This window comes from Erinaceus europaeus, chromosome 3, assembly GCF_950295315.1.
Source record: "Erinaceus europaeus chromosome 3, mEriEur2.1, whole genome shotgun sequence".
NCBI lineage: Eukaryota > Metazoa > Chordata > Mammalia > Eulipotyphla > Erinaceidae > Erinaceus > Erinaceus europaeus.
In genome coordinates this window covers 16,612,199-16,628,976 of record NC_080164.1, presented here as the reverse complement: position 1 = coordinate 16,628,976, position 16,778 = coordinate 16,612,199, and the positions used below count along the sequence as shown (strand labels likewise).

Genomic DNA, 16,778 nt, shown 5'->3' with positions numbered 1-16,778 from the left:
TCCTTGCTCAGGGTCCTTGCACTTAGTACTATGTGCACTTAACCCGGTGTGCCACCACCCAGGTCCTCAAGACATTGTCATCTTCCTCCCCAGCACCCTCAAGATTTTCCCCAACCAAGTTAAGACAAAGACAACCTGCAAACAGTTAAAAAGATTTAAAAATCATTTACTTTGTACTTTTATTACAATAAATATTTATCAATAATAGAATAAAACAATTTAAAATCAAAACCTATTGTATTACTTCTGGGTCTCACAGCAGCAAAATAATCATAAATCCTTGTGAAAGGATTGGGTTTCCAGAGCCCAGTGGCAGGCAACTGGCAGGTCTTGAACTGGGCTGGCACTGTGGACAGCACACTGTCCTCTAGAGTACATCTGGTTATCTAAGACGACACATTCTAGCCAAGGAATTCCGGCAGTTGAGAGGTAGGCCTCTGCCTGAACAAGACCAAGAGCACAGCTCTGGGAGCTGCCTCTAGCCAGGAATGCCTCGGCCCAGTGCAAATAGCCATCCTTCTTGAAAGCTGTCTTTCTGGTTCACCCAATCCCTGAAAACAGGAGATGACTGAGGGGAACTGAAGTTGGAAAGACTGTGGTTCTGGATGAAGAGTCTGCATAGTTAGGGGTTGCGTGCACACTAAGTGAGCCTGAAGAGACTGTCCGCGAAGGCTTGCCACTTTGCTGTTATCAAGAGCAGGCTGTATGTCTATGAATATATCATATGTATGCAGAGACTATGTGTGCATGCTAAATATATGCACACATAATCAGATAAAACAAATGCTACATTGTTTACTATGATCACAGCAAGTCCTAGACAGAGCATTTACAGTATGTTCAATCAAACTCTGTGAAAGGGCAAATCAGAGTCCGTGCTCCTCTCCATCTCTCTCTATCATATACTCTGTATCTCCTAATAAACATATTCCAGCTGCCCGAGTGGTAGTGTTCCAAGGTACCTGAGAAGGGATGGAATCATCCCTGTTTCAGAATAATCCAGAAAGCAAACTGCAACAGGACAGAGCTAAACCACCAATAATCGGTGCGGTCATGATTCCTACAGCCATTCTTAGTTCCTTGCCATGAAACCTGACTCAGAGAAGTAGCAATGTCTTTTTCTATAACTGAGTACAAGGTAGGTAGGAAGGGAAGGGGGAGAAGACAGGGAGCAGTGAGTCTAGAAATGAAGCAATACAAATAAATGCTGCTTTCAAAATCTGAATTTGGGGTTTTAATACTGAATTCTGCTCTCTTGGCACATTTCAGAAAGAGCAAGATCATTTCAGGTAGCTGAGTCTATGTCTTGAAGGAGTTATCTAAACAAAGTAACCTACAGAAAACATTAACAGGGGCCAGGTGGTGGCGCACCAGGTTAAGTGCTCACATTACAGTGCACAAGGATCCAGGTTTAAACCCCTGGTCCCCACCTGCAGGGGGAAAGCTTCACAAGTGGTGGAGCAGGGCTGCAGAGGTCTTTCTGACTCTCTCCCTCTCTGTCTCCCTCTCCCTTTTCAATTTCTCTCTGTCTCTATCCAATAATAAATAAAAATATATTTAAAAAAAAAAAAAAGAAAACATTAACATTGTGGGCAGCAGCCTCAGTTGTTCAGCTCAAAGGCCGATAACTGAATGATGCCAAAGATTCAAACAGATTTGTGATGCAGCATTCACTGACTTGGCAGAATTAAAGCGGGCTCCTCGTATAGCCTGCCCAGCAGCACCTACTACCAAACCCATTCTGGGTCAAGAACTGAATCTTGATGCACATTAACAAGGGGCTTGTGAGGAACATTCAAATCTGCAATGCATGGTGAATTGTATGCTTTAATGGCGGGGGGGGGGGGGGGGGGCGGGCGGGAACCAGAGCGGATTCTACTATCCATACAAACTGCTCCAGAGAAGATCTGAGCCAAAGAAGCACGTGCAGCCACGGCACTGAGCCACAACTAGTGTCTTTAGTCATCTCCGATTTCAATGACGCCTTCCAGTACTCCAGGGCCACAATCCAATACACCTGTTTTCAAAACAGCACCACTGATCCGAGCTGTGCTTCCTGAGAATGGTTTTGGGAAGAGAAAGACAAAGTTGTCTGGTCTTTTGTAGACCAGATAACCCTCCAAATGGACTTTCCTGGAAAGACAGGTCCTTGTTCAAATACTCTAAAAAAAAACAGTTGTTCTGTTCCTTGTCCGTCCTGGGAAGTCGCCCTTTCTGACCAAGTGTAGTAAGATCTGCCTGCTCAGTCCACCTGTGTGAGGGCTGCCAACAGCAGGATTTCTGTTGCCGCTCTAAGGATGAACTTCTTTAAGATCTTTCTGTGTGAAGAGCAAATTCCTCCTTAAAAGCAAAACAAGTGGATTTGGCTAGATGATTCTCTTACAGCTTTGGTTATTAAAGAGCAAAGCCAAGAACTTGCATGCGAGGGGGGAGGGGGGAGCTACATGGATTTCGCACTCTAAAGAACACTGGAAATGAACTGATCAGTTCATCCAATTTCCATGGCTCCAGTCAAGGAAGAAGCGAATAGCATCAGCAGTTTCTCTGAAGAAGTCTGATTTCTCAGATGTCGAAAGTCACTGCTGCCCGTGCCAGTCACTTGTACCAGTCAAAGGCGAAAAAGAAAATACTGGATTCACATGGATCACATAATTGACAGGGGAAACCGAAAATTGACTTAAGCTTCCTAAAATGTACACACCATCACTGCCAGTTTTCATGGTGATTAAAGTCAACACCATTTGTGTTTAAAACTGTCACTTTAAACGTACATGTCAGAGTGCTTCCAAATGCAGCATACTAGTTAAAATTCTTCCTGGAAGCTTCTAGGACTGGCACAGGTGACTTTAATAAGGTCATTTACCCACAGGGTACTCAAGACAGGGCATGCTGCCTTTACAAAGACACCTGATAGGCAAGAGAAAATTCTAATCTGACTTCACAAATATTCTTAGAGAGCTCAATGTGGCCCAGGACCAAGGTCAAGATGAAGGCCACTCACAGGGATCAACATAACCCAAGACCTATCTGATCTGGCTTCTCTGGGGACCCAAACTCAAAAGCTGTAACTCATCAGATGTGCTCAGTTACCTCTGGTTCAACCCCAGTCCTCAATTAGCCCAGAGACTTAAACCAAGCAGATCAGAAGAGGACAAGATCTAGAGACAACAAAGTAAAGGAGGCACCTTTGTCTAACATGGTGGCTGGTTAAAAAGAAAGCCTGCTAAGGAATGAAATGGAACAGTTACCAGTAAGCATACAGTTAAAATATAAAGGGGAAGAAAAGCAGCCTTTGATTCAAATACCTTAAGATTATCTTTTCACCCTTCATATGTCATAGAATCAAAGTCTCTATCTCATGCCTGAGACTCCAAAGTACCAGGTTCAATCCCCTGCACCACCATAAACCAGAGCTGAACAGTGCTCTGAGAAAAAAAAAAACAAAACAAACAAAAATCTTGGTGCTGGCACACCTGGTTGAGCACACGTTACAATGCTCAAGGACCTGGGTTTCAGCACACAGTCCCCACCTGCAGGGGGAAAGATTTGCGTGTGGTGAAGCAGTGTTGCAGGTGTCTTTCTGTCCCTTTATACCAGCCCTCCCTTCCTTGATTTCTGGCCGTCTTTATCCAATAAATAAAGATAATTTTTTAAAAAATCAAAAATAGAATCAAAGTCTATTTTGGAAAGCAAAGTACATCACAAATGCTTTGGACTATGAAATAAACTGATTCTCTGAATACTGAACACTTGGGGAACTTGCAAATTCACAGGTCACTGAGCACAAAGAAAGTTCCTCTGACCCTTTGAGTAGATATAGATACTATGCCTGCTTTTTCCTTGCTTACTGCCCCAATGCCCAGACTCCAGGTCATGAGCAATACTCTTTGGGTACCTACTTAGAATTTGGGCAGCTCTATACATCCACTCCTCTTACCAGGAACTAGTATTTGAATAAGTAGCATGCTGATTGATATAATATGTCTGCAATACATTCTGTAACATTCAAGACCATAATCGGCATTTTGTTCCTTTTTAAAATCAAAAGTACTTAAAACTGTGATATTGTTTAAAATGTCAAGGAAGACTATTTGGTTATTGTATTTGGAAGGTATGCATTCTACTACCTTTAAGACTCAGTCTCATAAGCTAAACCTATAATGCATCAGTGGAGGAATGAAAATTTATTGTGAAATTTTTATATACTGCACAATGCAATAGGATCTTATTACTATAGACTCACAAAAGACAATATAAACATACTCCGGGGAGTTGTAAATTTATGTATCTCATGCTCCCCTTAATTATTTTCTGACAGGCATGAAGGGATACGTTTCATACCATATAAACATCTCACACGTCTATGTAACTTTGGTCACCAGAAACACAAAGGAAACCCCTTAGCCTGGCTAAGGCACTCCATTCTGTAGCGTACAGAAAACATGCCAATGTACCCCCACAAGGCAGTTCTGTGTATGCTGGGAGAAAAGGCTAAGGGGTGAAGTCACCCCGACATATCATGCATAAGCCAGAAATGTCCTTTGGACTTTGGAACTGTTGTAGTTGGCATGACATAAAGGCAGGGGGGCTATTTTCTAACTAAGTCCTGCCTCAGCTGCTGCAGCACTACATAATCAAGGGGCGTTTCAAGATGCACTTCAAGATGGCAGGCGGTAACCAGGGAAAAACGTCAACCAGACTCTAAGGACTCGGAAGTCACAGTATCCTAACACAGCTCATTGTTCCAGATCATTCTTACCTTGATGGCCAACTTTCCTTCACCCAGTGAGGTCAACAGAATTGAGAATGGCACGTTTCCTTACACTACAGGGAAGTACGTCATAAAGTGTAGGCACAAACCAACTTTCAGATAAGCTTGATGTAACAGAAAGAGAGCAGAAACATACCAAGGTAAAGCCGACTCCACAATTATAGGACATGACCTTATGCCAGTTTTTTGTGTTTTTAACTACAATGCACAAAGTGGGGGAAACCTGTGATTTACATGTGTCATTTCATAAATACTTGTCAGCTCTTACATAACACAGACCAATCTCATTCTTGTGTACAAAGCAAATAAAAAACATTGTTACCTTCAAAACTTTAAAAACAAAAGTTTGGTTCTCACCCCAAATTAGCACTTTATCCAGTTTAATTTTCCAGGTGACACAGGACAAGGTAAGCAAACCTTCACGTAATTGGTTCATTCTCTGAACCCCGTGATGACAATCTAGTGACAAAAATGGAACCATCACCCATATTTTCCTAATTCAACTTCTTATCTATTTTTTAGTGTTCATTTTTGCCTCAAAGAAAGTCACCAACCTTTAAAAATATTTTTTTAAATGTGCACAGAACCGCAGGTTAGCTCCTTTGATTCCTCAGCTTCTAATAACCTGGGTGCAGTGATCAGAATATACAAATTCAAAAAATGAAGAAAATCAGTCCCATGGTTATTCTTACAGAGCAGCAGACTGAATGAGGTTCAGTAAAGGAATACACAACAGTTAGGTTCAACAATGGTCACATTCATAAATAATGGTTATGAATTTAATTACATATGAACAGAGTGGTGCCTATTATATCCAAGTGCAACCTGTCCAAAAAAAAAAAAGGGTTTAAGATACACTCTTCATTCAAGCACATACTTCATTCCGTGGAAAACAAAAGAAAATCAGCAAGTAAATTTCACCACCACCAAACTAAGAACAAAGTGAAAAAGAAATAAAAATATCCACATTCATGAAAAGGTATGATCTATAAAACAATCACATTAAAGTCCAAGGGATTCTTATGTTTGTCAGTTAACCTCAAAAATTACTCCAACTTTTATCGAAAGGAGTATATTCAGTAAGGCATATATATATATATATATTTTTTTTTTTTTTCTTCTTCTTCTTCTTCAAAGTAGAGGAGGATTTCTCTAGTTCTTTATCATGTATGAAAAAAAAATTACTCCCTCCTCTATAAAAAGGAGAGAGGGGAGGGAAGGACAAAGTGAATCAGTAAACTGATTTCATAGCGGGTTCATGAGATTCCCAACTCCAAAGTAAACTTGCCTAGCTGTGGTCTTCACAAGTAACTACCCTAAGATTGAGACTACCACGTGCATTCATGTAACCATAGTTTATAGGCACCAAAACTCAGCCACGTGCAGCTGAGGGGAAATATGCCACATTTAAGCACTGGAACAGCCAAGGGGTGAGCCACAGTCATGACCCATCCTCTACAGTAAGAATTTTCTTTTAAAGAAAATTAAGTCCTCCATCACAATCTTATCTGTGGCAAAGACAGCCAGAATACTAGAGGATCTAAATGTGCCTGTCTGAGCTCCCAGATGAGAGGACAAAAGGCATTCCCCTGGGAAAGAGAGACCGGCATTTGGCAGCTGTACTCTGTTCTGTAATCACCTGGCATCTCCGGCTGAGGGTGACTTGTTCCCATCTCTCCCGTTATGAGATCTGGGTCACCGAGAGCTCCCACAGCTGAAGAGCTGCCACAAGCAGCAAATAAGTTGTGATTCTCTGAACGCTATCAGTGTTCTAATGGGGCTGGGGGTGTGAGAATAAAAACAAAGCATCTTTCACCCTGTATGAATCAAAACATTACGGATTCATGAAGCTAAAATCATTAGGAACACTTTCCTACATTATGCTTAATTAAAACGTCACGTGGTTTCATAAAATATAAAATAAGCTGGGAGTTAGCGGGCCCCCATGTCCACAGGTTCAGATCACATGTATCATTCCTGCTGTCCAAGTACCACACAAAGCTCCATGTGCACCAAGCATGCCGGTTTAGTTCAGCGGTGATGGATGAAATATTTACAAGCCTCTTTCTTATATACAGTACTTCTTGCTGTGGATTACAGGCCAGTGATCTCTTCCGCTCCTAGTCAGTCTGAGTTTGGCTTCCTCAGTGAGAAGGGGTAGATGTGAAAATGGCTGCTCAGCTGCTTCACCTACAGAAAACCAGAAATGAGGAAGTGACAACCATGTTATCATGTTTGAAAACACACGGTTCAGGTGTCTGGAGACATGCTTCGTGGGCAGGGCAAACTTCATCAAAATATGAGCAGAGTAGCCTCCCTGATAAAATACTGTACAGCAATTATGAATAATAATGATGGGCTGGGGCAGAGCAATAATGGTTAGGCATAAGGCTCTCACACCTGAGGCTCTGGCCTTTCTCTCTGTGCCTTTCTCTTTGTATCTCTCTCTCATTAAAAAAATAAATAAATAAAAAGGACAACTACAAAATGGTTTCACTCACATGTAGAATATAGAGAACTGAACACACAAATATGGGGGGAGTCAACTTATATCTAAGACTGTGGGGAGACTATAGTGGGTATCTAAGGGGGTGGGGATGGACACAGATCTGTGGTGCCGGGTGCAGTGAGAAACTATATCCCTAACGGAGGAGGAAAGGGCTCTCGGGGGCGGGGGCGCGGGGCGACAGAGAGCTAGGAGATGCTACACATGTGCCATCAACTACATTTACTGTAGACCATTAATCCCCTATAAAGACATTTAAAATAAACAAGTAAATAAATAATGATAAGGACTGGAGAGATAGCATAATGGTTATGGGAAAGACTTGATGCCTGAGGCACCAAAGGTGCCAGGTTCAATCTGCCAACACCACCAAAGGCTGAGCAGAGCTCTAGTAAAGAAGGAGGAGGAGGAGGAGGAAGAAGGATCTTTACTATGAGGTCATGTTAAAATATATGAATTAGTTAGAAAATACTACAACAAGAAAAAACAACTCCTTTGCTCTGGTGTGCACTTCATTATATTTATCTTGGTCCATTTGTTCTGAAACAAAGCTCTTGTTGTAGAACAGACAATATTAACCTATTTTCTTTAATGAATTTTCTTCTTTGCCTTTATTATTTATCCTGTTATAAAGTCAATTCTGCCTTTTTTTTTTTGCTTCCAAATAAGCAACAGAAGTGCCTTTAAAGCAGAAACAGGGAGTAGCGCACCCAGGAGACTTCACACACTGCCATGTGCAGGGGACCCAGTTCATGAACAGCGATCAAGTATCTCTCCCCTCTCATTCCCCAAATAAAAAAAGCCGCCAAGAACCTGAGAGTTCTACAGGTACTGAGCCTCAGCAATAACCGTGGTAGGGAATGGCGGGGGGCCTCTAAAGCTAGGGGATTATCTGACCCTATATAATTAAAACCAAGAGTTTAAAATTTTATTCACTAAACAAAATGGTTTTTGCTTCATTACCCACTTAAAAACAAGAACACATTGTTTACAGTCACTAAAACAAACTCAATAGAGAAACATTACCTGCAGTCACACACCTGGACATTATCCAACATTTAGAGATTACCCTGGAACTCTTCTAGCTACTAGTAAAGGCACACACCTTCCTTCCTCCCTTCCTCCCTTCCCAGAGAGCTGCTTAGCTCTGGCTTATGGTGGTGCTGGAGATCGAGTCTGGGATCTTTGGTGCCTCAGGCATGAAAGTCCTTTTCCATAACCATTATGCTGTCTCCCTGGACCAATAAGCAACTTGCTTTTGCAATCTTCCCTTGCCTCCTTGCCACTATTTATAAAAGCCAAGTAGAACCACTTTCGCTCCTGATTACTCACCACTTGTACTCCATAATGGATGTGGGCCAACGTGAAAACAGTTGTCAGCATGTACAGGAGAACGCTCTCGACGTAAGAGCTCACACCTATGTTAACCACCATGACAACCAAGAAAAGAGGAAGCAGGAGCCAATTCAGAGTCGGGCATCTGGTACAGCTCATCTGGCAAACAATCAGCTTACACTTGAAATCAGCGTTAAAAAGAAGAAGAAATAATGAATGAATGAAAATAGAGGTAGAAACGTACTTCCCAAACTAGTCACTTCAGTCTTTACGCCAAGTCAAATACTCAGGTGTACACATTCACAGGACACTAAGCTCACTGGTCTCCACTGCTCAGAGCCCTGCCTTTAAAGCTACGGGCACTCAGCGTGCTGTTCACAGTCTGGAAGACAGTTCAGCAAGAATGCTACAGGAGGCATTCTTCCATGGGTGACAGTCTGAATATGAGAAATTGCTCCTTATCTGAAGATCCCATGATCTGAAAAAAAGCCTCCCAAGGGTCCACCTAGATTTCTCTGTGGCACTGGGGCTATTCGACCCCCAGTTCATCCGATTGCCGCGCTGACATCCAGGATGCCTGGGCCTGCCTTTCCCGCCAACTCCTTCCTCAGATACAGAACAGTCTAATTCTTCCAGAGACACTTTCTATGCAGTGTGTTTAGGGGTCTCAGGTCTTTACATGGTAGCCGGAAAACTATCAGACATATTACAGACATGAGAATATAAGCTCAGTGGCTAAGTTACAAAATGAGGAGCAGGCCTGAGGCCGAGGCTAAATCCCTGGTTGTCAAGAGGACTTATTGAACTCTCAGTCTCTTCTGCCTGGTCTCTTGCTGGGATGAGGACTTTTTTTTTTTTAATCTGCTGTATTACACACTTTGTTTCATCTTCTTAAATAAAAGCAGCGGATCTTTTTCAATGTGTGGCATATATATGCATGTGTGTGCTTTCTCCTTCTCCAAAGCCTTCCCAGCTCCACCACCATTAGATCTGACACCATTTCAATCACACTGTTGACATTCAGATTTGAGGCTGAGGAATGAAGTAGTGGTCATGCTCACAATGTCACAAGTTCACACCCCTAAAGAGTCAGAGCTCAGTAGTGCTCTAACCAAAATAAACAATAAATCTTCCTTTTTTAATATTTATTTATTTATTTTCCCTTTTGTTGCCCTTGTTGTTTTTTTTATTGTTGTTGTAATATTATTGTTGTTGTTGTCGATGTTGTTATTGTTAGGACAGAGAGAAATGGAGAGAAGAGGGGAAGACAGAGAGAGGGAGAGAAAGATAGACACCTGCAGGCAGACCTGCTTCACCACCTGTGAAGCGATCCCCCTCCCCTACAGGGGGGAACTGGGGGCTTGAACCGGGATCCTTACACCGGTCCTCGTGCTTCGCTACATGCACTTAACCGGCTGTGCTACTGCCTTACTACCATCTTCCTTTTTAAAAATTTTTTAAAACAATTATTTATTTATTCCCTTTTGTTGTCCTTGTTTTATTGTTGTAGTTATTATTGATGTCATTGTTGGATAGGACAGAGAGAAATGGAGAGAGGAGGGGAAGACAGAGAGGGGGAGAGAAAGACAGACACCTGCAGACCTGCTTCACCACTTGTGAAGGGACTCCCCTTCAGGTGGGGATCCGGGGGCTCGAACTGGGATCCTTATGCCTGTCCTTGTGCTTCGCACCACCTGCGCTTAACCCGCTGTGCTACTACCCGACTCCTCCTTTTTTAAAAAAAATATTTTATCTTTATTTATTGGACAGAGACAGTCAGAAATCAAGAGAGAAGGGGGTGGTAGAGAAGGGAAAGAGACAGAGAGACACCTGCAGCCCTGCTTCACCACTTGCAAAGTGGGACCGGAGGCTCGAACCCAGGTCCTTGAGCATTGTAACATGTGTGCTCAACCAGGTGCACCACCACCTGGCCCCGATAAATAAAGAAATCTTTCAAAAAGTTACTCTAATATAAGGGTTCTTAAGTCATAGATGGCCTTTTTTTTATAGAAAAATCGTACCGGGGTCAGGTGGTGGTGCACCAGGTTAAGCACACAGAAGCACAAGGCTCCCAGTTCGAGCCTCCGCTCCCCACCTATAGGGGGCGTCACTTCACAAATAGTGAAGCAGATCTGCAGGTGTCTTTCTTGCTCCCTGTCTTCCCTTCCCTCCCCCCTCAACTCCTCTGTCTTATTTTAAAAAGAAACACAATAAATAAATAAATAAATAAATGACCACAGGAGCAATGGATTCATAGTGCAGGCACTGAGACCCAACGATAACCCTGGAGGCAAAAATAAATAAATAAATAAATAAATAAATAAATAAATAATAATAAAGAAAAATCTTACTGTGTTATTGGCGAAGGCTGTTCCAACCATAAAGTAGAATACTCTAGGATGCAACTCTAGAATGTCTGAAGGTGACAGGAAGATCCACGTTGTACACAAAATGAATAGCAAACATGGAGAAAACAAGGGGACCAGAGCTTCATACACTGAACTGTGTTTCAAGGTGTTATTTTTATAGCTTCTGGGGGAAAAAAAATGAAGCAATACAAAGAACATTAATACATATGAAACTTACACTGCATTTTGTCATCTTAGGAATGCTTTCACTTACTTCAGACTCACAGTAACCCTGCAGTATAGACTAAACTGACACAACTAACCCCATTTTTCCAAAAAAGGCTAAGTACTCTGATCTAATTCCAGTGTTCTCCCCTAAACCAGACTAGCAATTACCATGTTAGGAATATAAAAATGAATTAAAATTCAGTTTTTGTTCTGAGATAATATGCTAGTAAGAGAAATAAGAGGAACATAGCACAAGACCAGAGAGCATTTCAGAGCACTATGACATAGTTCAGAGTGAAACAGGGAAACTCAGCTCAAAGAGTCAGAACTGAGACTGCTGAGAGCAAGCATATCTGAGCGACTCAGGTATAGAAAAAGTTACCCAACAGGTGTCTGCTCCTCTGAGTCAGGACCTGAGTCCTGCCTCGTCTTGGCCCTGCCCTGGATTACGGACACTGAGCAGGATGCTGTCCAAGCAGAACCTTGCCATTGGAAGATGAGGAGGAAATGACTCTAACATTGGATAATGGCTTCAGGACTCCTAATATGGGAGCTTCTGTCAGACACCTGCCGCCAGAACTGGGGGAGAGCCAGGAGAGCTGAAGGGTGACGTGGGAAGTCTCAGAAATGGTGCAGGAGCAAGTTCACTCAAAGAGCAGAGCGGAATCAGTCTAAAACAAGTCGATTCGACATGGCTGCACATGGAGACACGCGGCCAGAGAAGAATGCCCCACCTGGGCCTCTGCCTTCCCCCAAGCCCAGGAGAATCAGAATGGGTCCAGGGCTTGGTCTCCAACTACAGTTTAGGGACTCTGCCTTCTGCTCTTGCTAACTAAACTTACAGCCAACGTATAAAACCATGTAAACCTGTCAACATTCCACAGGAACACATCTGGTGGACAGATTCACTCACAAAAACCCAACAAGCAAACATGACAAGACTGGTGAGCTTAGAGTTCGAACAAGAGGAGCAACCTGTGCCGTGGTTAAACTGACAGTGCAAGTCATCTAAATAAATGCCCCCAGCCCTGCTTAGCCTAGCCTCAGTCTACATTCCAAATACGGTTCTCATGACCTCTGCAAAAATTGGCCCTAAAATTCCTCTACAAATTTCCAAATAGATTTTGCCTGATTAAAAAATACACCTACCTGAAAAAGTTTGATAGGCTCATTGGAAGAGTCACACATAATGCACAACCTAGAGGGAGAAATATTTAAAGTATTATTCACACGGGTTTTACAATAATCTAATACATACAAAGCAGGTGGCATTTCAGACCCAAGAGCTTTCAGGTTCACTTCAATAATGAAATTAAATACAGGTGGGAATGAAATTCACAACTGCCTTGAGTTACAGTAGTTGGGTGAGTCAACGCAGGGACCCCAAGAGACAGACTGGGTTCTGACGCTCAGATGGGCGACCCATCGGTCAGAGGGTTTCACGGAAGTGAAGCAGCCAGTGAGAATCCAACAGATACACACGGTGCCTACATGGTACCTGGTAGACATCAAAGCTCATGACAGGGCGAGCTACTTCTTCGGGGGGCGGGGTTAACGGGACCTGTTGTGTCCGTTTACGCTTCTCTTTCCTCCTCAGTATTCTCAAGCCTGCACCCCTCCGCACTAGGTCTTTCCCTTCTAGTTGAAAAGTAAGACTGGCATTGCCAAGAAACCTTGCCGGGGTCCTGCTGCCCTACTAAAGAGAAACAGAGAGGAGGGGAAGACAGAGAGGGGTAGAGAAAGACAGACACCTGCAGACCTGCTTCACCGCCTGTGAAGCGACTCCCCTGCAGGTGGGGAGCCGGGGGCTGGAACCGGGAACTTGACACTGGTCCTTGCGTTTCATGCCACGTGCGCTTAACCTGCTGAGCTACCGCCTGACTCCCTACATCATTACTTTTATTCATTTTGCCTCTGCTCTGCAGAAACTGTACTCTTGAAATTCACCAAGCTCTTCCAACCACCACAGTATCCTTCCTTCGATCCTGACTTTAGTTCTAAAAGAATTTTAGTTCATTTCTTCTTTTGTTTTCTTTTTTCTGATTCCATTTTCCCAAGGACCCTGCTAGTCATGCAGCCAGTACCTACTGTGTCCTTCATGTGGAATGGAATATGGGATTATTTAATGGCAATGCACGTATTACGTCCTTTTACTGGCCACGCTGCCTGATGCATACTCCCAACTGGGGCTCAGACTGTACTGCGACTTCCTCTCAGCTCCTTCCCCTTCCTCTCCTGCAGCTTTAATTACAAGCTTCCTAGCTAGGACTCCAAAATTTGTTTATGGAAAATTCCCAGACCTATCGGCAAACTGTATGAGCTTCAGATTCTGTGGCTATGTAATGAGGATGAGTTGAACGATTTTCTACTGTCTCTTAAATCTTCCTAATCCACTCATTTTATGATCTTTAAAGATATAAATTCAACTTTCAGGACACTTCATCAGGTTATTTCATGCCGTCAGCACACTAGCTCAGCTCTCCCAGAAGGCTATCCTCACTCGGGAGGGACTGCCTTATACAGCTGTGGCCGGAAGGACCAAAGGCAGCAAGTGTCCATTCATAACAATTCCTAAGACATTCTGTTAAAGCAGATGGAAGGACTGAAATATACCAGACAGAAATCCCAACTCAAAAAATGACCTACAACGGCCAGGGGTGGCATAGTGCAGAGCACTGGACCTACAAAGCTTGGGGTCCTGACTTTGACCTCTGGTGTCATATATACCAGAATGGCGCTCTGGTGTCCTCTCTCTCCTATCATTAATCAATAGATCCTTGGGGTGGGGGAAGTGATTTACTTTGCCTCCGGGAGAGAAACCCACCAAGTGAGAAGATCTTGGAGTGAAAAGGAGATAAGCTGATAACCTCAGTGACCTGAGAAATTTTTAGCAGCTTTACACCATGGGAAGCACAAGAAGGAGCCATGGCTAAATGAATTGGGCCAGACTCACATATGGCTCTGAAGTATCAGAAACAGGCTGAAACATGCAAAAGATTTGCTAACAAGAGCATTTTTAGGCTAAAATTTCTTGAAATATCTTCATCTTAAATACAGTGCTTTGAAAATCTGGGCTTTACATAGGTTGCTGAAGAGGAAGTAGAACACTTCAATACCTTTAAACTCTACACAACAGCAATAAAGCCCGCACATATGCAGGCTTCTTTCCACAGTCACACAGAAGGCACAGCATTCATATCATAAGAATCTAAATAGCGGGAGTCGGGCGGTAGCATATGTGGCGCAAAGAGCAAGGACCAGCGTAAGGATCCTGGTTCAAGCCCCTGGTTTCCTGCCTGCAGGTCTGCAGGTGTCTATCTTCCTCTCCCCCTCTGTCTTCCCCTCCTCTCTCCATTTCTCTCCGTCCTACCCAACAACAACATCAATAACAACAATAACTACAACAACAAAAGAGAAAATAAATGTTAAAAAAAAATCTAAATAGCTACAGAAAAGTTGACAAAGAGTAGAATTCACTTTAAAAACTGAGAATAAGATATATTTTTTAAAACGGTTTTTTAAATTTTACTTATTTTAGATAGTAGAGACAGAGAGAAATTAAGAATGAAGGGGGGAGACAGGAATAGAAATAGATACCTGAGGCTAGGAGTGACACATCTGGCTAAGCGCACACCCTGCAGTGCACAAGGACAAAGGTTCAATCCCATGGTCCCCACCTGCAGGGGGGAAGCTTCACGAGTGGTGAAGTAGGCCTTCAGGTCTCTGTCTCTTTACTTCTCTATCTCCCTCTCACCTCTCAATTTCTCTGTCTCTATCCAATAATAAATTTAAAAAAAAATTTTTTTTAAATAGGCACTTGCAGCACTATTTCACCATTTGTGAGCTTCCCCGTTGAAGGTGGGGACTGAGGGCTTGAACCCCTGGGATCCTTGTGCATTGTAACATGTGCGTTCAAATGGGTGTACTACCAACTGGGCCCCAGAATGATGCATTCTAAGACAGCATGGTCACAAAAATATTCTAGTTCCTCGCCATTCCCAGGTTTATTGGAACTTCAATTTAAATCACCAGGACAAAAAGTGCTCTAAGGAAAAAAAAAAAAAAAGATAACATGGGGAAAACTGTCATTCGTATCAAAACAAAGGATTAATATACTTAATATATGAATAACCTAAAAAATAAAGGCGAGCTGAGGAGATAGCATAGTGGTTGTGCAACAGACTTTCATGTCTGAGATCTGGATGTCCCAAGCTCAGTCTTTGGTACTGTTGTTAGTCAGAGCTGAGCAATACTCCGTGAAAGTATTAAACAGTAAACAGGACATGGCTAGGAAACATAGCAAAACCTGGCTACAGAAACAAACAAAGTATACAGAAAAAAATATCACTGGCTCATTTGTAAAAAGTAAAAGGCAAAATATAAAACAAATTCTTAGTTAACAGACTGGCAAAAAATCTAAAAGTCTGACAGTAAATCATCTTAATCATATCCTATATAAACAAGCACTTCCATATAAGGCTGGTGGGAATTCAAAACTCCAACCACCCACAAGAACGGAACAACTATGGGCTGGCTGGGCAGTGGTGCACCTAGGTAAGGGCACATGTTATCAAGCACATAAACCCAATTCAGTCCTTCAGTCCTACACAGGGGACGCTTGACAAGTAGTAAAGCAGTGATGCAGGTGTCTCCCCACACCCAGCCTCCTCCTTCCCTCTTAATTTCTCTCTGATCTATCAACATATACATATATATATATATATATATATGCATGTATGTTTAAAAGACAAAAAAGAATAGTGAGTGGGACTGTGGTTGTTTGTCATTAACTAGCACCCTATAACTAGTACTAGCAGAAACTACATAGCTGAAGCCCTTAGGGCCTATCTAGACGGATCTGTTCAAATTCAGTACTGAAAATGCTATTTATTTGTACAAAAACATGGGAAATTTTGTTAACTCTGAGGAAGTTTTCAAATACATTTATAAATACAAAAAAAAAAGTGTGTGTGCGTATTAAAGTACTCCCTTCACAAATACATCTCATATTAGAAGACTTCATCTTTGGTGTATTTCACCAAAGTAAAAGGACTCTGGGGTGGGGGAGGGGGAGAATACAGGTCCTGGAAAAGGATGACAGAGGACCTAGTGGGATTTGTATTGTTATGTGGAAAACTGAGAAATGTTATGCATGTACAAACTATTGTATTACTGCCGACTGTAGAACATTAATCTCCCAATAAATAAATATTTAAAATATATTTAAATAAATAAAATAAAAGAAGACTTCATCTTCTCTAAATTTAAAATTGAGTGTGAAATACAGCAAATCCACCACAGAACAAACCACTTAACTCAAAAGACTCACCATGTGTTGGGAGACGGAGAATGGCGAGCCCTTGTAAGGTAGAGATGCCAGGTTAATGGCCCAGTGGATAAAGCACTGGATCTATGGGCAGGAGGCCTCAAGTTCCATCCCTGGCATTACATTTATCAGAATGATGCTCTGCTTCTATCTCTCTCACATTTTTTTTTCCCAAAAGTTTTCCAGAAAGTCAATTTATATAAAGTCAATTTTCCAAAAAGTCAGTTGATATAGCTACCAAAAATATGAACATTTGGTAAATTA

General features: G+C 42.3%; 1 protein-coding gene across 2 annotated transcripts in view; it reads right to left on the bottom strand.

The window, feature by feature from the left end:
- Window positions 1-330: 330 nt before the first annotated feature.
- SELENOI (selenoprotein I) overlaps window positions 331-16,778 on the bottom strand; it is a 42,564-nt gene continuing 26,116 nt past the window's right edge. Inside the window, exons 7-10 of one of the 2 annotated variants that reach the window (XM_007532595.3) lie at window positions 12,338-12,386; window positions 10,964-11,144; window positions 8,610-8,792; window positions 331-6,961 (exon numbers count right to left, since the gene is read on the bottom strand). In XM_007532595.3, coding sequence (XP_007532657.2) covers window positions 6,866-6,961; window positions 8,610-8,792; window positions 10,964-11,144; window positions 12,338-12,386 — 509 coding nt within the window. In that variant the 3' untranslated portion in view covers window positions 331-6,865. The remainder of the gene's footprint in view (window positions 6,962-8,609; window positions 8,793-10,963; window positions 11,145-12,337; window positions 12,387-16,778) is intronic. The other variant, XR_009548874.1, reaches the window with a different exon arrangement.